This window comes from Agelaius tricolor, unplaced genomic scaffold (assembly GCF_023055355.1).
Source record: "Agelaius tricolor isolate 1412-34295 unplaced genomic scaffold, bAgeTri1.0.p SCAF_4, whole genome shotgun sequence".
Classification (NCBI taxonomy): domain Eukaryota; kingdom Metazoa; phylum Chordata; class Aves; order Passeriformes; family Icteridae; genus Agelaius; species Agelaius tricolor.
In genome coordinates this window covers 39,684,820-39,710,897 of record NW_027269264.1, presented here as the reverse complement: position 1 = coordinate 39,710,897, position 26,078 = coordinate 39,684,820, and the positions used below count along the sequence as shown (strand labels likewise).

Sequence of the window (26,078 nt, the reverse complement as noted above, 5' to 3'; positions counted from 1 at the left end):
TTCTAACCATTTGCCACTGCATTTTCCTGCCATCTTGATGTGTCATCAGCTCAGGAAGTTCCAGAGCTACAAAGACTGGATCCTACTTTAGTCACAAGCCAAAGGCTCAGCTTTGATCTCAGATATAGCCATGTGCTAGGAAGTGCTCAACACATGTCTGAAAATTAGAACCATACTGCAAACACAGCTACACATACTATGAGAACTACAGAGCTATGCACTCTAGACAAAACCAGTCTCAACCTCTTCAGCAATGTATAATGTTTATCAGCAATGTCAAATGTTGAAAATTCAAACCAAGTTTACCAAGCAATATAATGACTGGTCCAAAAACACCAAGACCTTTTTCTTAAAAGTCTGTCTTTTAGACTTTTAAACACTTAAGACACTTAAGTCATGCTTACACACCGCACTTTTTCTTCTGTTCCCATAAAGGGTGAGAAACTGTAATATATAAGACAAAAACTGAAGATGTAATGGAATAGCTTGTCTCCGGACAGCATCCAAACACTGCAGCTTCAACTTATTGAACTATTGAGTACAGGAATATTAATAAAATGTCAGGAGTTGACAAAACCACATTAACTTCCAGGCATGTCATCAGCTTATCCATTAGTACTTCAATATCCTCTCTTCCTTAATTTGATTAGCTAGTTCACTGGATCCTAACTTCAATAGATCCTCATCTCCCTAGTTGTTTCCTAGTAAACACTTCTACATAATGCCCAATTTGGTGTTGCTGTTTTTGCTGCAGAAAAACACTAATTGTGTCATGTTCCACACTCTGGAATAAAAGACCATCTAGCTATCACTGGAATGTTCTTCTCTTCAGGATGTCTTCTTAAAGGTTTTCCAGCTTTGAAAGAGGAACTAATCAGTATTTGCAGATACCTGACACAGGAAACAGGAAGGATTTTTTCTTCCCCCAAATAATAAATTTAACTGCAGGGAGTGGGTAGAGAGGTTTGTCATTTCATACTGGAAATCATCTTATGGAACTTATGGAGTATATACTCTTTAAGAATTTTCAGCTCAGTATTTGTTGCATGAATATCCACAGCAAATGGAAGGTATATTACATTCTTTTCTGCTGCTATGTTCCCCACGGGTCTGTTCCAACCCTCATCTTCCCACGTCCCATCACCCTACAAGTCAGTAGAACATGAAAACTCAACCATTTGCTTGAGAACTGCAGAATAGTCTGTGTAACTGCTGAACAAGGGTGTAAAGTGGAACAAGTCCCTCAGCCTCTGCAAGGCCCTCCTGCTGAGAGCAAATTCAATTGGAGATGCCTTTGGCTTTGAAGAACTGTAGCTGCACAATTTCCTCATACTCTTCCACATGTTGCTGACGCCACAGGACCAAAACTTTAATTGACATAAAAACTTCTGGACTAAGCAGGAGTTTAGAGAACTGTTTTGATTTTTCTAATTATCTGACAAAGCCTTATAACCATCATTGCCATTGAATCAGATGAAGCTGAAGACCATATGCAGACAGCAGTGGCTGATGCAGAACAATAATGCTCTTTGAGAATATTTAAAAAATCAAACATGAGAGACAAATAGCAATCAAAATATTCAGGCTTTCTTTTGTTTATACTGTTTCACTGTATCTGTACTTTGCTCAGTCCACTTATGTTTCATAACTTGCCTTTTAAGGAAAAAAAAATCCTTTTTCTAAGAAAAAAGCAATCAAAACAGCAAAACCAAATTCAACCCTATTATTTTTTCCCAATTTTTTCCTATTTCTCAAAGATTTAATTTGGGCCCAAGTGCACCCATAAATAATAATTTGTTTCAAAGATGCACATCTTACACAGCTCTGCAAAATTACTTTATAATGAAAGTTTGCCTCTCACATGGCTCCCACAAGCTCATATTGCCAACCAGAAAAGTAGGTTACATCCATGAGCCAGCAATGTTTTATTTATTCAAGAAACAAAAAGTGCTTGAAACTTATCTAGAATCCACAATCTCATAATTTGGCCTCCTGCAAATAACACGTTGCACGTTATGTTCAAAACGAGTCAAAGAGGACATAAAACCATCTTGTTCCTAACAGCAGTAAATATTAAAGATGATATGTTGAATAAGAATTTTAAAAATCTGAATGTAATATGCTTTCCAAATTCAAGAAAATAAGTCATAAAGATCAAAATTCTTGTTATTAATAACATTTAAACCATAACAATTTAATTACGATATGTGAGCTAGCATGGGGAGGAAGCAGAGGTTTTTGGTTTATCTATGCATATATTGTATTTTTCTCAGAAAGAAAGATTTTCACATATCCCACTAGGCATTTTTAGGTTGGAAAAATGACACATACATCAGTTTGGAATGCAACAGTCCTTGACTATATCCTTAGAATATCACCCTGAAAATGAACTGGCAATAAAATGCCCATTAAGTCAATTATACAGTTTTTTCACTGCCAAATACTGATGTCAGAGCAATAGAGCCATAAGCTCTTTTCTAAAAAATACTCTGAAAATATTTCCTTAAGCAGAATTTTTTAAATTTCATTTGTTTCTATTTATTTTAGATTTTAATTTCAGCTGGGGTTAGGGGGATGGGGGGAATAAGAAGGAGCAGAGCCCTCAACAAAAATACCAGCAGAGCATTCAAATAACATTGAAAATGTCTCTAAAGTGAAATGAGTAGATGTGCATCTTTAACTCCCTTTATACACCTAAGAAGTCTGCTCTAGCAAAAACTGTAATACATGAGAATAAAGGTACATACTTTAATGATAATTAACTGAGAACAATTTCCTAATTGTTTTAAGTTGCCAAGAAGAGGTTTGTAGTTTAGGTCTTCCTGGGCTAAAGCCCAATGTGTGCACATCTCTGTATTTATATTACTGTTGTCAGCCTAGGATAAGCCTACCTGGAGGAGTTTTTTTTGAAAAATATAACACTTTTCTGATGCCAGCAAAGACACAGAGGAAAACACAGACAAACTTTTGGAGTAACCATGTTCCCAGATGGCAACCAGAGCTTTGATACATTTTTTGGAAGAATTTGAACTTATGTTAGAAAGAATCACTAACTTCAGATCCAAACAGAGTTGATTTATGGCCATGAACAAGTTTGGACCACACACTTTATATATATATGCAGGCTATTGTTTACACTTTAGAAGATTTTACAAATTTTGTGTAAAGTTCTTGACTCAATAACAAAGAACTTAAGTAAAGAAGCAGCCAGCAGCTAGTTGTGTGGACAGGAAGCACACAGAACCACTCTTGCTGAAGACTCCCTGCAGTAGTGGGGTCTCTTCCACACAGGCTTTCTGTTCCTGCAGAGAAGGGGACTGTAAAGAGGCTGCCTCCAACACAGCCTTTGGCACCAATGCTGAAGGTGAAACATGGACCAAAAAGCCCAGTCCTGCCTGGCCTTCAGTTTGAGCATTTATCAAGTTCCAAGTCCAGAGGAGGCTGGAATAAAAATGCTCAAAAGTGACAGGGGACTCTCATAGCACTAGCTCCCAAACCAGTGGGGCAAAGATCCCAGTTTCAGCCTTTGTGGCTGCTTCTTTTCTAGGTAACATTTCTAAAAACTTACATGAAATAGAATACATCCATGGAACATACTACTAATACTTGGAACATTCAACTTACATGACTATGTTTTGTTTCTGAAATACCTACCAATGCTATTTTTAAAATAGGCTTGTATCTCAAAATGAATAAACTATATTACTAGACTTGAAGAGCTTGTATTCTACAATATAACAAGGAATTTTAAATAAGTCAGCCTTACAAATTAACATAAGGCTTCTGTCTGTAGTGCTTATCGATGCAAAACCATCTTTGATTTTTAGCAGCATTCTGGATACATTAACAGCATTCTTAACAGCTAAAGATTTGTGTTGAAAGCCCATGGGTTTAATTAGTATCAAGGACAGGCACTGGTATTTATAATAAGCTACAGAAAGGCAGATATCTCCTAAGGCTGTCATTATGATAGTGGTGCTCATTTTTTTCAGTAAAAGATACTCAACAAAAACCAAGGGTAAGCATTCCTATTTTCCAAAATATAATTCACAGGAGATAAAGTACAGCCTGAAGCACACAGAAATATGTATATAATAAGGGATAGAAACATATACAGTGTTATATCTTATATTACAAACAATAAGATACATCTTATAATGTATTACAATCGGGAATAAGATATTTCAATCTTCAGAATTTCATAAATTCTGAATTTATTGCAATTATTAATCCATAATTGCTTGGAATGTCACAAAAAACAGAATGTCTTTGCTTCTTCTCACATTTTTTTCTCTCAAAAAGCGCTGTAATAAAATTGTGCTCACGGACGACTTAGCTTCCTGACTAAAATCATTGTCTGTAGACAGTATAGGACACTCTCTATACAAAGAACATTTTTTCCCCATGTGTACTCAATTACACCATGGTCTCTGCTAAACTTCAATTAGAAAAAAAAGTCTATGAATTCTAAAGGCTAAACAATAAGACTGAACTTTAATTTTTTTTAAATTGGTGATTGAATTTTTCTGATTTAGCAAGAGGAACATGACAACAGCCTAGAAATGCAGGAAATACTTTCTAGTAAATTACAATAAATTATTTTTAGCTGAAATGCAAAGTAATTTCATCTTATTGCTTTGGCAAACAAGAAAGTAATCTACCTAGCTAGAATAATGGGATGAATTTCTTCACAGATGACTGATCAAAATCCTTGATAACATATTGTAACAATTCAGCATTAGCTGAAAATACTCATAATTGAAAATAATCAAGTTTAACACTTCTATTTTAAAAGACATACATACATCTATTGTAAAAGTAGGTATTAATAAAAGAAATTCAATTGTGCAAATATAATGCTTGAGCTATTCTTAGTCATTTAATTTAACGTATGCTTTCTTTAGTTCAGGAGAAATCAGAATTTCTTTAAAGCAGAATTATTTGGCACATGTATGGTATGTCAAGCAGAGGATAATATTTTTTTTTACACACTCGATAACAATTATAAAAGTATACAAGCAGCAGCATTTTTCTTAAGTACAAACATAATTTTTTAGGGATAAACCAAAGCTCAGATATTCTTTTCTATTAAGTGGATTTCAGTTCTGTGCGTTGAGAGGCATACTGATTTAACTCCTTGATGCAAAACTTTTCCATAAAAGAGATAAATCTTATTTAATTCCATTTTCTAGCAGTATTGCTATTTCAAGCTAGTTCACACTGCCCCATGTAACAATATAGATCAGGATTAAAATATGGCAATTTCCAAGGTTTTAATCAATAAGCTGTCACACTCACAGAGGCTACCAAAAATGCTGTTGAAACACAGTGTTCATAATTTCACCTTTCTTCAGCTATTAAACCCACTATGAGTCATGCATCCACCCATTATCCTCAGCTTCTTAACTCATGCTCTCTTCTATTGTATAGTATCTGTTTTTGGTATTTGGAGTTTTTTAAAACCTTTTAGTGGCTAGAAATACAGTTTTGTAGCAATCTTTTTCTGAAAGAACATAAAACTGTTCTGAATTTCTTCGGCTTTAGACTTGGACTAATCATTCACTGAAGTAATATTATTTTAAAAGTCCCAACACAGTTTCTAAGACTATACTGTGTAGTTCATTCTTCTTGCTGAACAAAGGCTTGTTGTCTGATTTTCACTTCAAATTATTCATAATCATATCACCCAAAAATCCTCACACTATTCAGTGATCATGCAATCATGCACCATAAATCAAAGTTCTTAAAAGGTAAAACAAAATCCTACCTTTATGTAGCCCCAAGAAACTGAGAGTAAATAGTTTGCCTCAGGCATTTTCGATTTTTTTCTATACTACCAATCTAAGCTATCAGTTCTTTGCTATCTGACACTGCAAAAGACTTCCAAGAATAAAGATTCCGTCTTTCCTCTCCTAATTCTTTTTGCTGGTCTTCAGGTTCTCAGTGACTGTGTGTTCAGGAGGCATACTGAAGTGAAATCCAACCGTGTGGTCTTCCGATTGTATAAATGCCATTTGTGAAACTCCAAGCATTCAGAGGCAACATTGAAGACACATTTTGTACAAGCTGAAGAAATTTCTGAAGAGCTAGGGATATGCATATTTCCTGAACACCAGGATTTAATGAATAATGTATGTCAAGATGCTCAGCTGCTCAAAGACTTGCTCTATCAACAGCTACCAAATAAGGACCTGAAGAGGAAGCCACAGACAGTGGCAGCGATCCCTCCCATAGAGCCATACTAGCAGCCAATAGTGTGTCATCCTAAAAGATATAAATCCACAGGGCTGGTATCATGATGTACGGTAATTTCTCATTGGCTGATTCTGGGGACTCTCCTGGGCATGGGATACTTCTTTTTTTCTTCTTTTCTCTTCCTTTTTTTTCCCCCTCCCTGACAGCAAATGCCCTTTTCTAATGGCATCCCTGCCTGCAGCATTCACATGCCATTCAAAAATAATTGGGCTAAAGTCTCATCACTTCAGCAGCATTAACCCGTTTTCAATGGACACGCCATCCAAGCAGTCAAAATTAGTAATGTGCATACATCTGTCTGGATTGCCTAGTGGGATTACTTTTTCATATGGAAGAAAAATATATTTTGAGGTGTTTTTTATGTGAAAGAAACCCAACATAAATAGATCTGTCTCATTTCTTGAGTAGTTTATGATGTACTTTAGCAATGAATTTTTTGGGCTTTTATGTCATCTACATTAAAAAGTTATCCACCTTAGATTATTGGGCCAGATTGCTAATGCTTTTTTATTTAAAAAGGTAAATGCAGTTACTATTAAGCAAAAGCAAGTCATGTGTCTTACAGTTCCCAGTAAATGTTAAGCTTCCATGGAGATGTAAGTGAGATAATAAGAGTCCTCAAATTCTCACTGTATTTATTCAACTTCTGCTCTTTCTGCCTCAGCAGATTATTATAATCAATTACAGCTATACATCATTGAAGAAAAGAAGGGATTGATTGAAAGTGGAGTATGTCAGTGAGCTGACTCAAGCATTAAATAAAAGATCCCACCATCTGCCACTCAGAGACCAAAACTTGAAAGGAGGAATACATTATGCCCACGGCAGGGGGGGTTGGAACTAGATGATCTTTAAAGTCCCTTCCAACCCAAGCCATTCTATGGTTCTCTGATTATCTTGCTTCACTCTGTGCAAGGCACATGCACTACTGCAGCAAATTTCTGTCTTTGTTGTGTCAAAAGAAAGAAAGAGTGACAATGGGCAAATGCCTAAGAACAAGCTGAATGAGGTGCAGTGTTCAGCCTAATCCCACACTGCTGATTCACTGGAAGATGCTGACTGAGAATGGTCATAAGAGAGGTTTTGGCTGAAGTAGTCAGCAACACTAAGTGCTTCAAAAAGAATTGAACCTGTAAAGATCAATAGGGCAAAATATTATATAAAAAAATCTCTCCCTTACAGCAGAGAAACCTAGAGCAGTAGGACAACTGGATACAATCAACAGATCATCAGTACTTAAAGTATTTTCTTGTGGAAGGCATACTGTTTGCCTTAAAATAGATAATAAAAAACATTTCTGGCACATTTTAATATGCACAGTTATACTTGGTCTGAATCGATGAAGCTAGATGTTTATAAAACAATTAAGTTTTGAAAACAGACCTGGGGTTACTAGACACTCAGCAAGATATTAAAGACGTCAAAAGAAACTTTTAGAAAATATTTCTCCTGATTGTTCCAGCTCAGCTTCGTAATGCTGAATATAGAGCTTCTCTACATCTGTGTTTCATTGTCTTCCTATCATGCACAAGAGAGCACTGCTGCCACCTACCCAGCATCAACACAGAAGTGGAAAAATGATGCCTTTCTTCAGGAAACAATTTCAAGCATGACTTAGAAAATGGTAAATTAACTTTTGGCTACCTTAGGAATGAAGCATGTGGGTTTTGGTTGCAATAGGTTGTATGAGAAGACACGAGAAAGTCAAGTCTTAAATATGTTTTTCTAACTTTGCTACTAAAGGCTGCTTCCTCATGAAATATTAACAACTCTTCCCAAAGAACTGTTCCCAAAAGAACTTGATTCAGATAAGAACTATTTAAAATGGCTGGTATGTAAATTACACCAGCTGTTGAGCATGTATTAAAAAGTCATCAATTTTTTTTTTCTTCCCCACTAATGTAGGAGACAAAGATACATCTATAAGAATTACTGAGTAACAGTTGGTGGAATTTATTGAAGAATGGTGTTTATCAAGTTATTAGCTAGGTCACTTTGATATAAAACCAGGAAAAACCATTTTCCTCCAATGTAAATATACGTTACATCAATTCACTCTAGCTCCATATTAACTATACTGATAATAGGCAATTACACCTGACATGCACTGCTTATTACTGACATGTATTATTTTTTCGAGACCTCATAAAATTAATGATTGCTGTAATAGAATTGAATTGTATGACTTCACTGATTTAGAAAGCATGCCTCCTGACTTTGGCAACATGATCTCAGATGTGGAGGGTCAGGAAATTCACACCAGCTCTTATTTACAAGAATGGCTATGGTTGATTTTCCTCCTGAATTCCCAGGTTACAATCATTGGATAACTAGCTTTAGAGGAGGTTATGGTGGATAGATGAATGCATGGCAAATAGCTGCCACTAACTAAATACCTAGAGGAATTCAAGATAAGGAAAACAAAATTTAGGGATTCTTGTTTTTCATACAAATACACATCCATGAAGATAAAATATGGGGGAGGAAGGACATAATGACATTTTCTACAATGATTCCAATCAATCAAAGTATATGGAAATGGGAAAGGTGTAATTTGAAATTATAGTAAGTGAGTAATAAAATAATTCAGAGAAAAAAAAAAGGAAGTTTTTAATGAGCACTGTTATATGTTCTGAAAGAATCAAGGCAATGACCTTGAAAGACTCAAAGATGATGAAGTCCCTTAACACCCTTAGCAAATGTTAGCTATTATTTAATCAATGATTCTGGACAACTTTCTCCAAAGAAGTAATAAAAAAAGGTGGCAGGGATCCCAGGAGCTGCCATGTTCACTTTTAGCATACTTTTAAAGACTTTAAAAATGTTAATTTTTTGCTACTTAAAATTCCCAAGCAGGATGGATAGGTAGGTTCAGATCACTTCATGAAAACCCAGTCCTGGGTATAATGGCAGAAACACTGATAAGCACTTATTCCTGGTTTTTCTCAATAAGGAAGTGAGACATAAAAGTGTAATTAATGCCAGTCAGTATCAGTTATGTGTTTAAACATGTAATATTCTTGTACTGTCATAGAGCATTTGATTTATAACTGTAAAATATTCTGCACCACTACAGACTCTGTCCTAATGGTCATAAACAGGCTGTCTTCATCTAATGGGACTGTTTTAAGTAAGGTTTTGCATGACTTGAAACTGTTTCATGGTACTAAATATCTTCATTGATGATCTGCAATTACATGACTACCGAGTAGATTTCCAGAGTGAAAATTTCCTGAGAACAGAAACAACTGGGAGAAGGAATGGTTTCATGGGATAAACTGTGAGGATGTGAAAGTCACCACCAGCAGCCTTGCTTGTTTAGAATGTTGACATCATTCATGTAAACTACAGTTCAGGGAATTTAAGGGGAAAACTACATACAGTTCAGGGAATTTAATATCTGCAAGGATGCCATCAATAAGGAACATGGTTCATGACTAGGTGAACTACACTGAAGAAGGCAGGAACCCTGAAGAGTATGTAAAGTCACAACAGGGCATTTCATAGTGATAGATACTGTCACCCCCAAAAATATGTATCTTCTGTGACGACTCTAAATAAAAAGAGAGGCTCTAAGCCTCTTATTCTTGCAACACATGTAATGGAACAGTGCACACAGCTTTAGTGTATCTTTTCCTAATTTCTATTATGTACATAGTGTAGGAAAAAAACCTTGCTAATATTATTAATGTGACAGAGAAAATCTTCTGTAGTAAAAGAAAAACCTCAGTCTATTTAACTTACAATCCCACAGCTGCTGTGGAGAATCATGAAAATAAGAAAACACAGCACACCGGACCTGATTCTCTAGCACCAAAGAAGCAACAAGAAGCAACGAAAGGCAGCTAAAACTGCTTCAAACCAACTGGGCTGAAACCAACACACACTACAAGATGACATAGGGAAGGTCAGTGGTACCTTGGGTGTAGTAGGAAGAACATTGCTAGCAGGTCGCAGAGGGTGATCCTGCCCCTCTACTCAGCCCCTCACCTGGAGTGCTGTGTCCAGTTCTGGGCTCCTCAGGACAAGAGAGACATAGGACTCCTGGAACAATTCTGGAAGAGGGGAGCAAAGATGATTCGGGGGCTGGATCATCTCTTTTACAATGAAAGGCTGAGGGACCTGTGCATGTTCAGCTTCAAGAAGAAAAGTCTGAGACGGAGTCTTATCAATGTATACAGTATCTGAAGAGAGGATGTTAAAAGGCTGGACCAGGTTCTTCTCAGTGGTGCCAAGCAATAGTACAAGAGACAATGAGCAGAAACTGATGCACAGAAAGTTCCCCCTGAACATGAGGAAGAACCTTACTATGTGGGTGACTGCACTGGAACAGATTGCCAGAGAGGCTGTTTATTCTCTCTCACTGGATATATTCAAGCACCATCTGGACTCAATCCCATGCAATGTGCTCCAGGATGGTCCTATTTGAGCAACAAGGTGGGACCAGATGACCCACTGGGGTCACTTTTAACCTTATTCTCTGATTTTCTGATTCAGTTGCAGTACTTTTATGAACTGTCACATGGGAGACTTACCACCTTGGTCATTCCTTCCACAGAAAAGTGATGGGTAATATAAAAATGTACTTAGCTTTGAGAGAAGAGCAGTGCTCTCAAATGCAACCCCTTGCATTTGACTATGAAATTGCACTAAGAGCATTTTGAGAGATGTCTGAGAATCAATTCTGAATACAAGTGTGCTGGATATAGTGCATCTTGTCTAGTAAGCAGCAGAAAGTAAAGCAAAGAAGTAGACATCTGAGCATATCACCAGTTTTAGTTTTCAAGGTTTTATGCACTATAAACAAGAACAGATAGCCTGAACAAATCTCATAAGCCAAATGATGAACCTTTGAAAACATGAAAAATGTCTGTGGCAGGTGGTTAGAACTAGATAATCTTTAAGATCCCTTCCAATGCAAACATTTCTATGATTCTATGATTTTTAGACTGACCTTCACACATCAGAGAACAGAAATAATCACCGGTGTCAAATCTAGCTCCTACTCGTCACAAATGCAGCACTGTTTTCACAGCTTTAGCCAGCTCCATCTGTGACTTGTGCTGGTATGTACACCACCAAAGCTTCCCCACAAAATGGAGAGTCTACTCAGTGCTGGAAGACCACAGCAGAAAAGAATGGTCATTTCATCCAGCAAGAAAGAGCATGTGGATGGACTCAGCCAAAACCCAGAGCTGGACTAGAGGAAGCAGGAGGACAGCCAGAGACAAGAAAACTATGCTGAATCAAGCAGCTTCACCAAAAATCTCAGGGTTCCACATAAGAATCCAGGCTAGGAGAGAAACTGTAGGATTTAAGTAAAAAGTCCCAAACATAGTAATTTTACAAATATGAGAAGTTGTTTCAACTGTGACAACCAGCTGCCACACACTAAGTGAGCTGTGGGGACACACAAAAAGCTGGATCTCATGCTGATATCAAAAAGAGATGAACTTCACTGGTGGCTGAGAACTGATGACTGTAAGCGGAACATATCTCCAGTTCTTTTCAAAGAAGTTTTAAGTGTGCTAACTGCAGCACTATTATACTGCTTTAAAAAGATTTTCTTGGAAGCTTTTGGCCTGTCAGAATTAAAGTTGTTAAAAATTATGGACTAGCCTATGTAGTTTCATTTTTCAGATATTTTTATTTGGAATATATAACTCTTATGAATAAAATACAATTTTTTGTTGTTAAACAAACTGAGATGACGATGTTCCTTTGAACTACTTTAGGGGAAATATGTAGTAAAACCCATGAGCTAAGGTGTTTAATAAAGAGTCCCTTATTATTTAAATTTAACAGAAAAAGAAAAAAAATAATACATTCTGATAAGATACTTAATTCAGTGTTTGTATTTACTGCCCTCTAGTGATAGTAAAAGCATTAGCTATGAACGTACAGGAACACAAAGCATTTTTCAGGTCATAAATGTCACAACACGGTTCACTAATTTTCAACCATACCAGAGCAGGGTATGGTTGAAAATTACAGGCATTCTCTACAGCTGCAGCATTTTCAATAGACACTCATGAGCAATTGCACAGGCAACAGAAACAGCACCTATTTCAACTCTTATTTTGGGGACCACTGTCAATCCTTTAAGACACAATATATACTAATCATTCTCTTCAAAGTTTTCCACATAATTACAGAGTACATATGTATGTAATAGTCTCTAAAAAACAGCTCACGCTATATGGAGTTTAATTTCAACAAATCTTAATATTTTTACAATATCATGCTTTGTATTTATTTTCCCCTGAATATGATCCTATCAAAACTATGTAAATTACAGAGAGGCTACTGTTAAAAACTAATTTAGATCAGAGAAAGGTCGACCAGGGTATGACAACAGCTGCAGTTATGACAGCAGGTTTGAGGAGGCAGATACCAGTAACAAATAGTTCAGGCGGTTATTGCTCTGACAGAATATTGGCAACTGACATATCAATGACCCTAAAAATGCAGAACTGTATGAAAACCTTACTTCTATTTTTTTTATGTAGAGGCACCCTGCAAGTAAATAAGCATCCTGTAAGTATTTACCATAGCATAGCCATGAAAGAAGTTTATACCCACATTACGCATTTTTGCAGATAGCTATATGTAGGAAAAGGGCAAAGAGTTGTAATAATTCAGATAGCTGCAATGGCATACTTATCCTAAGACTGATACATCTATACCAGCACAAACTAAGCTTTACTAGGATTCCTATTTCATACAGAAAGCTAGTTTGCTATGTAAGAACAAACCTCAGTTTTTTACAGGTATTGCTGGACTAATCTTACTTCTGTAACATGGCATTCTTATTTTAATGATGTGTTCCTACTGCAGACCTTGCCAAAGTCAAGCTTTAACAGTTCATCAGAAATACTGCTGAATGGTTGTAATTTCATGCTAAAAGAAATGAGTTTTTCATCCATCTTTGTACAGCTGTGAAAGAAGAAAAAAAAAAAAAAGATTCCACTGACAAAACCAGAGATTTGTGGAATATGAAGTGATTACTAACACTGCAACAAGCTCAATACAGCTCTGATAAACATGCCTTAGCAAATGCCCACAAATCACACACTGCAGATACCAACATTTTGAAAGCAAACTGCAAGTTGTTTCATGCAATTTTCTTGGTTCACACTCCAGTTCTTATTAAACCATGGCTGTTGTATTTCTTATTAAGGTGCATGTGATAGCATCATTGTTCTTTCGAGGAAGTGATAATACTCATTTCAAAGTGTCCTTCATACCTTTCATTTTATTATTTATTTAAATGTTAGAAATATGCTCCAGATCTACAGAGCTTCACAAAATAATGAAAATTATTCATCTGGAACAAGAGAAACAACTAGTCTCATCCATTACACCCTTATCTCATGCTTATAGGGAAACAAAACAAAATTTCATGCTTATTTTTCTGTGTAAGAGAGCATTTCACCTGAATGCCTCTAGGTCAAATTAAGCAAGTAATCACAAAACCCAAGTGGTTTCCAGTCCCACATTCAGGTATACTGTGAGGTTGGGTTTATGGTTCCATGTGAGGGAGATGGAGACATGATAACATGACCAGGCCAAAGGCAGCTCTGTAGTTTCCTGAACAGCATGCTTATTACCTCTGTGATTTAAATCCCTCTTACAAGAAGTCTCAGTATTTGCATGAGGCAGCCTGTGGTATGTTTCCTTACTCCTTGCCTATAGATACCATGATTTGCCCCTTGTGCTGCACACAGAAACCGAGCGCATTTAGGGTCCCTGCCTCTCGCGTGGTGCTGATAGTGCACGCTGGGTGCTGCTGCATTCCCATCATGTGGACCAGCTCTGATCCATGGCCTGGTGCTCAGTTCATCAGCCACGGATGAGCTCACACACAGCCAGGGCTTAGCAGGTTCACACCAGGCCATGCTGGGAGACGTTGGCCAAGTACTGATGAGGGCAAGTGACGCGCCCACGCCTGGCGGTGAACACTCCTCATTGTCCCATGTCACCATGTCCCATTTTGAGGTTCTTCCACGAATGCAGACCTGCATCACTCCATCCCAACAGCATTTTGCTCCTTCCTACTCCACAGTGTAGGTTGTTGTGAGACAGAGGTATTAACTCAGAACCATTCTTGTGCTACAAGGCTCAAACCTCGCCAGCTCTGAGTCCACAGGCTACAGCCGGAAGCCCTTCCAAATACAGCCATTTTTGCACCAGGTTTTAGCTAAGAGAGCTACAACTCACACCACCCCTACATCTATTAGTCTCCAACACAGTTATCACAACAGTAGAAATTTTGTAGGAGTCCTCTTACCTGCATGAATTTCTCTTCTTTTTGTGAAACTAATCTAACACCAAAGCAAGCACCATGACTATCTCAAGTCACACAGATGAGTATAAATATACACATTTCTCATTAACATTGTAGAAATGGATTTTAGGTGAGAGGCAACCGTTTAGTCATCCTACAGGAGTTGTTTTTCAATATTTTAATGTTACTCAAGACTGACTGTTCAAAAGTAGAAAATGCTTTTATGCTAATTTTTCTACAAGAATTAGTGCTGCTCCTGAGAAACCTCAGTTTGACAATAAATCCATATTTCCAAGTAAGCAGTTTGATCGTTAAATCAATATCTTTTAAAATACTCCAATGTGGCTTGTATTTAGCAGTTTCCACTATGTACTGTAAAACCATACAATCCCCTTTAGCTAACACTGCTTTTATGCATGGTTTATAATCAGTTAATATTTTGTACTTAACAATCATTAAAAGTACATTCATAACAAATTAATATACTTTAGCTTTGATAATTTAGTTCACTTATGAACTTACATAGCACAGAAAACCCTTAAAGAAAACCTAATTTAAAATTAAACCTCTTTTTAACAATGATAACCCATAAACAATCTTCGTTTCTGAACATTAAGCTAATGAATCTCATCATTCATATAAAATTTGAAGTGAAAAGTAGATTAAAAAACATGAAAGTAACATTGCATACTGAAAACTGATTAGGCTCCACTAAGTGAAATACAACATTAGATTGAGCTATATTCTCTGATGGACTTGCAATATGGATACAAAATGCACAGACATTATTCAAGTAAAAGATTTTCTATTAATCTTTCATTATTATTAGGTATTTTAACAGGAATCAATGCATTTTTCATATTTCAGTCCTCTTAGATAGATACTCTTATGTCTCTATAAAAATCATCCCTAATTTGAAAAACATCTTAAAATCACACAAAACCAATAAAATCACACAAAAACAATAAGGGCTAAATAGGTATGGCATCATCATCTTTGGCTCACATTTTCATTTGTTAAAAAAAAAAAAAAAACAACCTGGGAAGCTTTGTCTGCTTTTTTGCCCATTTACATACAATATTTGGAGCAGCTCAAAAAGCTCTGAGCAGCACACGAAACACTGGAAAGACCTTGGTAGATGCAGAAAGACATCAGCCTATCCAACTACATGGGCACACATGCAGAAGCCCAGTTTTGCCCTGACAAGGATGGAAACATTAAAAATGCTCACAGTCCATGTCTAAATAAGCTTTCTCCAGTCTTCCAAAGAAGCTCCTGTGTAACAGCTGATTCTATCAGCTCTTTATCAAAGTGACAACAATGACAAATAAAACCAGCTTTGGGCTCCATTCCCAGACTGATGAAATAAATACAAAGACTCCCACTAGCTCCAGCTAGCTGAATTCACACAAAGTGTTCAAACGTCTGAGACAACAGGAGTGATGTCCTGCTATGTCAGTCCTGCCCATTCCTGTCCAATGCCATCTTATGTTCAATCTCCAAACCAGAGAAAACAACCTGAAACCATGTAATAAATGCAGTTCATCCATGCAGGACTGTAAAGTTAGCCAGGAGTTTATGTCTCATCTAAGGCAAATTCCATTCAAAATGAGATGCAATATTTGATAACTTCAGTGAATGTTTAATTTTCATACTCACTTCACAAGATATGACTATATTGTTAATTATTTCTTAATCTACTGCAACACATGTTAAAATCATAATCCTCACTTTTAAAAACAAAATGTTTCTCATTTTTAGACTGTTTTTTCTGAGCATTAGGTGGTGAGAATTCCCGATATAACCCAATCCGGTGTAAGCACAACACATACTTTTCCTGACGAAAATGAGGATTTGCCTTGGCTAATGTCTAGTGCACCACTCTATTAGTCACCTCATATTAAAATATTAGTATAAGTTCCTAATACCAGTTAAAGTCCCAGGTCTTGATTAGAAAATTTTATGAAAGAAAAAGGACCATTATGAAGCAAAGCAGTACGATTTGTCCAAGTCTGAAAACAGACTTCTCAAAGACTCCTGGTAGTCTGGTAGAAGAAGTACAAGTCAAAATGGATCTTGTCCCTTCCAGTGCTGCTACCTATGAGTCCATCAGCAACAATCAGCAGACACAGTACAGGTCAGTGTGACTCTCACCATTCAACAAAATTATGTGCGACACCCAAAGGTGAGACATCACTGCTGGGCAGGATGTGGGGGTGAAAAGAGATGCTGGAGAACATAAAGATTTGTGTACAGCATGCTATTTCACAATAGCCAAGACACAGTAGAAGGAAACAAAGAAAGAAAACAAAAAAACCCATATAACTCTTCCCTCAAGAGTAATTAAGACAGGGTTTCCTACTTAGCCACATTATTGAAGTGACAGGTTGTAATAAGATTTAAAACTCAACATCTGTCCTCTCATTCTGCCTCTAAACAGTAAGACAACTTTAGTTTTCTACAATGTGGACATTTTTAAAGCTCTGATAACAATTTCAAGAACAAACCAAAACTGCCTACGTACATCAGCATGCTTTTATTTACACCACATCTATACAATCTAAAAGACACATGAGCACAGGAATAGTATCTAGCTGAAAAGACAAAACACCACAACATAGTTATCAAACAATTTTTCTTCCTGCAGATTTATTTTATCCCAACAGCACAGTTTTATTTTGTATTATCATTCCTATAACCTATCTATCTTTCACAGGCCTGAGAAAAAAGATCAAATTACAGATGTATATTCCTAACCACAAAAAAAAAATTGTTTTAGCTTCCAAATGCCAATATTTGTTTTTGCACAAATTTTTAGAGCACTTTATCATCTTGTATTTAAAATTTATCTACTGCACTTTTAAAATAAATGTATGTACAGAAAGCTGTGCTAGAAATGGCAAGCTCTGACTACCAAAACTATCAAAAGTATCAAAAACTTCTTCATCCTGAAACCTTTTCAGCAACAATCAAAAAGAGCTGCAGAAAATCCATTCCAGCTAGAAGATGCACATCAGTTTTTACTGATGATAAGAAAGGGGGGGGGGGGGAACTACCAAATTTCAAAATGCAATCTTACCTGGGTCCAATATTCAGGCACGCAAAACTTTGCCCATGCTTAGAGTAAAGGAAAATGCAGTCATTTCACTGAGAAATCTGTGTGTTGGGCTTTAAAGTTTATGTAACCAAACAGATATTCAGTAATTTGTCAAAAAATTCATCACATTAAGACCTCTAGGACTAAACATGCTTATAAGTTCTCCACCTGGAACTTCCATTGCAACTAAAAAATAAGTAATTTAAAGGCATTCTTACAGATTTAATTTCTTTTTTTGTTTTGTTTTGTTTTTTAAAGCTGTTTTCCTGCAAGCAGTGCATAACAGAAAGACTCAGACATACACAGAGAAATAGTTTTGCAAAGGCATCAAGGACACTTTCTGGCTTCTTGCTGAGACACCACACCTACATTTACTACAAAATGACACCCTCATCTCTGCTTGTTGCTTTGGCCACGGCATAGGCCAGGCTTGCACTTTTTGCCCCGGACCTGTTTGCTTAGGACAGGCCCAGGAGGTTCCTATCCTGGTGCCTGGATCAGCAGGGAGAACATTCACAGCAGCAGCAGCAGCAGCAGCAGCAGCAGCAGCAGCAGCAGGAGCCGGCACCCTCTGCCCAGGAGATCAGCAAGCAGCAGAGGGCAGAAATGCAGAACAATCGGAGCACTCTCCCTGCAACACCAAACACAAGGTCTGCTTCGACACGCGTTACATCTCAGGCAAAAAATGCATCCAGATCAGGCTGCAGAAGTACTTTTAATCTCCAGTTCTCTGTGGCAGCAGAAGCCGAACAGGGGCTAAGGCTAAGAGGGAAGAATTCCTGATAACTACAGGTTTAGAAAGCAAAATAAACACTGCATTTTGCAAGGTCTGTTGGTTCCCCTGGTTCTGAGATGCTGCTATTAAACTTCAAAGAAGTGAGGAGTTTAATTCAAATAACAAGATCTCAGTAAAGAAACATCCTTACAAACATGCTGATGATTAACCTTCAAATATAATTATTTTATTCACTCATTTCTGCTACCAAACTGAAAACATTGTTTCATGTGTAGTCGTAGAGAAAGTTCTTTTGTGCATGGATAAAGCACAGCCAAAATTAAAGTGTTGGAGACTCTCATACTACCCATGCATAATTTTTCAGGTATCAGGGTGTCCCCACTGTACAGGAGGTAACAAATTCACCCATGCCACTATTGTGGTCACAAAGCTTACCAACAGTAGCCAAGAATCACACTACTGCTGACATACTCGACAACATCAACCACATGTAAAACCAGCAGCAGCACACCTACATAATCATGTATAGAAACAAAGAGCAATTTTATTTATTTATTTTTTTAAGTTATCAAATCATTAAAAATACAAATTCAAATGTTCCTTATATTTGTCATTACTTATCACAGTGCCAATAAAAATTAGCAAACACACAAACTACTCAAAACATTATTACATGTGTAAAAAAAGTCTGGTTTCTAGTCTATCTTGGCAATTTTTCATTAAAACATACTTGAAGATGCTCAGGTCCACAGTGTCAATCCAGCAGCCTGCTTTTTATTTGTTTCTGTTACATAAACTGTTTTTTACTCTATTAGTGAAGGAGCACTATCCTGCTATTTCTTTTTTTCTTACTCTAAGCTCTACTGTGCCTTCAACTCATTAGAATTGAACTACTTTTTCCATGTACCAGGGATGAAGTTTGTAGAAATACTGCTGAAGAGCATGAACTAAAGGAAACCTAGGATGTTTATCCTTCCTTTGTTATGATCAGCTCTGAAAACAATCAACTGCTTCCTTGTGTCAGCAAGTACACATTAATCACATCCTCACTTATTAAAAATTGCTCTTCATTTCGATGACCCTTTGAAGCACCAAAGTGGGGGACAATATATTATGAAAAGTCACGGTTTCTACATAAAATAATCCTTCCATTTATATTTTACAATGCTCAGTATAAACCACTACACTGGGAGAGAGTAGGAAAAAATATCTTCATATCTAGTCCCTGCAACTGAAATAACTTTTTAAGCACCAGCTGGTGCAGGGGTTCTGAATCTATTGACAGATATCGGTATAAAACAAGAGAACCGTATTTTACTATAAAATTCTACCTACCCAGTTTGGAGTCCTCTTCTTAGAATTTGATTTAATGGTAATTAAAGCATCTTTATTGCTATTTATTTTACTCTTGGTTATTAGAAAAAGACTTCTGTGTTATAACAGTTGATTTTGGATCACAAAAATCATATTTATGAAAATATTAGCATCTCAGCTGGCAGTGTGAGATTGTCTGTAACCCTGGATAAAACTACTGCATTAAGGCTGTACAGTCAGCCTTGAACACAAATCAGATAGCCTGGTTTAAATATATTAACGCCTGCTTTTAAAGGTCCTATAATCATGTAAACAAATTCAATTAAAAACTGCACATCTTTACATGCATCAAAAAATACTCCTGGACTTACACATCTGGGTAATATGACTGATGTAGTGGAATGGTTAGGAGGTTGAAGTTAACCATGCGTATTTCCTGTAAGGCTTGTCTGCTTATTCCAGAATAAAATTAACACTGACTTCATTTTGCATAAACCAGCAGCAATTCTGAGTGGAAGGTTTAGTTGATGTAATTGTCTTGCTGTAGGATCTTAGACAAGTGTTCAACCAGCTCATTTTCATCAGCCATATATTACAACTTAATAAAAGCATCAAGCTGTTTAAATTTTGTTTCTAAAGAATCTGGTAATCAGGCCTGGCACATTAGCTTGATTCAGTGCTGCTCCACTGCTGGAGACTGGAGATGGTGCTGCTGTCTGTGCAGCTCCTTTTCAACACCAGGAGCAGGCAAACAGAGAGAACAACAGGCAGAACTTGAACTTGCCCTAGCACAGCAGTGTGCCCCTTGGCTGTTGAGCCAGATGAAGCAGCAGCCCCCCCATGGCAGCACATTGTGCCCACCAGGCTCATAACAGGGCAGTCACAGGGCACGTTCACCTCTGACCAGCTCAGAGGTGAACAAGCTCAAGAGGCAGGTGCTGACCACTGCCCTGCTCACATGGTTTCAAGGCTGGATGAGTAGCATCACTTTCCATCATGCCTTAGCTTGCCTAGATTCAGTTTTGCAGCTCAAATGGGCACTGGTTGTGAGTTAACTGGGATCAATTTCTACTGAAAAATGCTTTGTTAAAAACAAACAAACAAACAAACCATCACAGACGGGGAAATATCGATCTACAATATACTTAATCCTGTGGTGAGTCTCCTAAACATGTAAAGTTGTAGCAGATGATACCAAAACCCCTACAAATATAACTGAAACAGGAGAACAATTTCTTAGTACAGTGTCTTTATGAGACAAAGTCTGAAGTGACATTTCAGCAAATACCACATTTGTTGTACCAAAACTTCATATAATAGTAGAAGCTGCCTCTTATTAGAAACACAAAATTGATTTAGGAAAGAGAAAAAGGATGGCCACTGCTTTCCTAAATTTTTCATATGTTACAGTCTAACCCTGACTAAAGCAGTACCCTACCAGGAATACAGTGACAGCATTCTTGGCTTTAAATACTGTCACAAGGAGCCACAAGTATTTAGATATTTCTTATACCTTTCAGTTGTCATGAATACCACCTTATTACTAAGAAGGAAGTTATTAGATATGTATACCCATGAAAACCCTTTCCAAATAAGAGTTTTTGGAAAAAAAATGTTTTTTGTATATACCAAAACAAACAAACAAACAAACAAAAAAGCCACAGTGATGTCTGCATCTTAACTAAATAATTCAATTCCTGGAAAAATTTTATAATTTTAAAATCTGTTATTATGGTGGTTGAAAATAATGTAGTTTTCCCATATTACACCTTAGTTATTTACTCTGTAACATTTTGTCCATTTTTTTTCTGTCCCATTATACTAAAGGAAAGAATCTTTCATACTGTTGTATTTCCTATAATTAAAGAGGCTACAGAAAAAGGTCTGTTTGTATGTTGGCATGGACCATTTGTTTATATTTATGGAAAAAATTATCAAGTTATTAGGGACCAAGAAGCTCTGCATTCTTAGAAGCAGCTAAAAAGCTGCAAAGTGTTAAATAATAGCAACCCTCTGAAAGACATTATGTCTCTTTTACACATCTCTTACACCCAGGACCTTTCAAAAAGCAGTGAATGAGAGATGCAAAAACATATCTTTCCTCTAAAATTTAACATACAAACTGAATCTGTGAGCTCCTGTCTTGGTTTTGAGCCTTACCAGTGTTCTTTCTATCAACTGTTATATAAGTCTCTGAACTCCAGGATCCTTTCCACTGGTGCAGAACTGGATAGCCTGTGCTGGGTAACTTTTTGGGGAAAGAGTCCCAAAAAATGGGGAAGAGGCTGACCCTAGCACAGATTTAAGATGTTTTGAAATCACAACTGCCTGCTTCTCCTGGCCTGAGGAGGCCAGAGATTCCCATTATGTACCTGCACAAGGAGTAAGGGCTGCTTACAGTTCAGTTGCCTTGAGCCTCACTCACCACATTTACTTCACTATCCTAGCAGAAAAACTATGTTTCATGATTTTTTTCATTTGTCAGCAACCCCACAACCCCTATGGAAGCATCAGGATTTGTAAAGAAGAGATTCAGCCACAGCTGAAGTGGCACCACTACTCCATCCACTTGTTTCTGAGAAGATGGAGGTGTCCATAAATGATAAAGAGTGGCTGGTGCGAAGCATCTGCAGGAAGGCAAGTTTCACCCTTTATCTCACTGCAGCACATCCCTGTACAGTACAGCAAGGAAAGTGCTGTCTCCTTTTATATTTTTATGTATACATATATGTACACCTCACTCATCACTGCAGTTATCCCAGAGTAAGTCTGCTGCTCTCCAGAAGCATTGGAAGTTTTACATGAGAGCAAGTAAAGTTGTGTACAGGAACTGCACTCAAGCCCAGAGGACTTAGAATTCTTTCAGTCTGGCTTCAGTGGAAGGAAAGCAAGCAGTTTTCCTAGAAAACTAGTCCTTTCTTACCTCCACAATACTGTTGCCCTTTTCTTTTGCTATAAAGTACAATGAAACTGGGGAAGCCACACAAGTGTGCATTAACTAAAATTGAGGCTTGCCACTTATCAGTACACCTTTATTTTGTCACTGTACAAACTGAAATCTTTAATGAATAAAAAAACTTTCCTGACATGGCATTGAACAAGCAGTTTCTGGCTAACAGCTGCCCTTTAATCACAATCTTAATCACAAGCAGCACTCCAAAGAGCTAATCAAATCCTCAGATTTTCTTATAGAGATCTGAGAATTTAAGACCCAATTGAACCATAATGTCAGCTAGCCGAATGCAATGGCATTGCCACACATTATATAAGAGGACTGCCATATAAGAAACCCTATATTCAGTCATGAAAGCAACAAATTTGTTTTCTAGTGCTATGTTTCCAGCACCTATTTTTTATATGCAGTAGCTAACCTAAGTGAATAACCGATGTTTAAATCCTGTTAAGTGGATATGACATATTATCTTGTCCCTTAACTGGAAACAGGTCAATTTAACCAGTGGCTATGACAGAGGAGGCAATTTTACTCCAGCTGAGCTTCCCCATTTGGAAAAACCATTGGAAAAAAATTATGCTTTTATATACAAAAGGTAATTTTTGAAGACAAGCTCCTCACTGTGCCATGAACCTAACACCAAAGCTGGAAGCAAGAACAGAAAAAAGACAACGGTAAAATCTAGCCTGTTAACAAAAGACTCAGTCACGTTGATTAGTTCTAGACACAGCCTATCTAGGACCATACAAAAGTACTGGCCACCACAGCACTTAAGCTTTTTCACAGAACAAGACAATGATAAAACAGATGGATGGACTAAATCAGAAGTCAGTCTGTCATCAGCTCCGTTTATTCTGAGCCTCGGTAAACTCAGAGAGCTACTGTCAGCCTGGGGTTACACAATAATGCTTCTCCATTCAGTGGGGGCTTTTGTGTAAGAGCTGCCAAGGGGCTCTGGCCCTGATTTTTTCACCCCAGCAAGAGTCATGCTGGAATGCTGGCAGCAGGGCTTTCCTGGGAAAACACAGTGAAGGTCACACAGCACCTCTGTCTGAAGCATTTTAGGGTTTATACATGGTCTATTATTTGACCTAAGTAATAAATTTAGCCTCACTCTTTCCCCAGATATTATGTTAGTCAGCCACCCATTACCTGTGTGAGCTTTTTAGTGCTGAAAAGATGAAAGGAAAAATACTTTTTAGCACTAAGAAAATGTGATTACAAACCAGCTCAAAGTAGCAGAGAAGGAAATGTTAAAAAAAAAAAAAAGTAACTGAACAGATTTCAAGTTGCCTTCAGGTATCATTTTGGTTTACATTAAATATTTACAGGTAAGTAATTTTTTTAAAATGAAGCATCATTAAGATTATTGTTTCAATGTACATAGTAGGTGATAAGTTCAGGACTATAAATATAAGTCCTGTGTTACATTAGGGTAGGCTTTGGACATTAGCTGTTTGATAAAACTGATACTTTGGGTATTTTCAAATCACCAAAAGAAATCTCAATTTTTTTTTAAAAAGTGAATAGCACTAGTAACTGTCTGTAAATAACTTCTACTCTAATCTGTAAGCATTTGCACATACTGGTATACAACCTGGAAAATTATAAGAAAGTCTATACTTTAAAAGTAGATTTGTAGTTAACATGGTCCAACTAAACGAAACCAAAATTTTCTCAGCTGTAATACCTAAAAGAGATTCCTGGACAAGGGTAGTCATTTGCACTTGTAGTGGGAAAGGAGTGCCCTATGATTGACATCTTCTAAACTCTTGCTGTTTACCAGTTATTAGCAAATCCTGCAAAAAACATCATCTGCAGGAGAGCTAAAGCTGAAACAAAAACGACTCAGTTTGAAACTTTTCCCATGTCTAAGTTCAGATACTTAGGCACATAAAGCATCCAACAAGAGATGCTTGCAAAATCATGATTACAGAAGTGAAAATATACTTTTGCAAACAAGTTTCATTATACATACTCCTCCATGTTTGACTAATCTACAAATAATGCTGTCTAACAGAGAGGAATTGCTTCACCTTTATCACTGGAATTTTTACTTTGTGTGTTGTCTATCACAGAATAACTCTCAGATACATAAACTAGGTAGTGGTAAACTACATATTGGAAGAAGACAGTTCTTCTCCCAGAGAATTTAAATTCTATTAAATATTGGTTTAATCTTATTTAGCAAGAAAAAAAAACCCCAGGATGCTACTCATTAAAAAATAAAGAAAATATTAAAAAGAAAAAAAGAAAAAAATCATCACTCTGCAACTTGGAAATTTTAAAATATCATTTGCTTTTATATGTGCATCAAAGTGCAGTTGTATCTAAAGTTAGAAATCACAATCAGCAAGTTAGTAGCCTCTAACCCCATATTTTTCAGGAGATATTACTCACAATTCAGTTTAACAAAAAGTGATGTGGGTTGGGATATATGGAAAGCTGAACAGTTAAATAATAACATCTAATTATGCCTTGGGATTCTATCTCAAATGACCCAGCTTTGTAAACTATTTCCTAAAATTATATTTTATCTGTTCAAGAAAGCTTTACTCAGAAAAAAAAAACAATACTACAGTCCACTAACATCAGGCAATATTAAGATTACATGATAAGAAAACCAGACAGTTCTCCAAAAATGAAAGACATTTTAGTCAATTTTCTAAATTTAAGGTGCTTCTTATATGTTTGCTTTGGAGCCTTTTAAAACTTTAAAGGGTTTCTAGAGGAGAACAAAGATGACAACCTTCCTGCACTTTTAAAAAGCTGGTTTTCTCTTACTAGTACCCCATTTCAGAAGCTAGCAATGTAAGTGAACACCAAGTACTGTAAGATTCATAACACATGTGACCATACAAATACATACCATGTCCTTTCAAAATGACACTGATTTACAAACTATGACTATGGGTGCACCAGAGATCCATACATCAGTTACTTCATATGCAATAGCTGCAAGCATTTGGAAATCTTTGTATCATGGGAATGGCTGGGAAATGGGAAATCATCTGGATATTTCAGTCATACTGATGAAATGTAGGCAGCCAAGCATGACAGCAGGCTTCCTACAGAACAGACCTACAGCCTGCTTTCAAAGTTTTTGGGTAACACTTAGTCCCACAACATACTGGGGCACATCCAGAGGTTGTGGATAGCACCCTGTCACTACTGCTTTAATCAATTTTAAGTAGGGAGAAGAAGGATCTTCTTATGTGTCTGCGTCACTCCACTTTCCGTCATCCAAAGCCGTGAGCTGGCATGTCATAGACTACTGCTAATTGAGCATGAGGGGCATGTAAACAAAATAAATATCCCTGGATTGGGATATGCTAATGCTAGTCCTGCGCAAGCATTACAACAGTAAAGGGATTCCAAACAGATGAAGCCAACAGTTCAGACTGTCAGCTCACTGCACATAAGGGGACTGGAGTTA

General features: G+C 37.0%; 1 protein-coding gene across 3 annotated transcripts in view; it reads right to left on the bottom strand.

Annotated features, from left to right (window-relative positions):
* Nucleotides 1-26,078, bottom strand: part of PDE4D (phosphodiesterase 4D) — a 354,696-nt gene that overhangs the window by 18,742 nt on the left and 309,876 nt on the right. Inside the window, exon 1 of one of the 3 annotated variants that reach the window (XM_071425364.1) lies at nt 5,768-6,640. The exons of the other annotated variants lie outside the window; for them this stretch is intronic. Within the exon in view, the coding sequence (XP_071281465.1) occupies nt 5,768-5,815 (48 nt within the window). The 5' untranslated portion in view covers nt 5,816-6,640. Of the gene's footprint in view, nt 1-5,767; nt 6,641-26,078 lie in introns of those variants that run through there. 3 annotated transcript variants of the gene reach the window in all.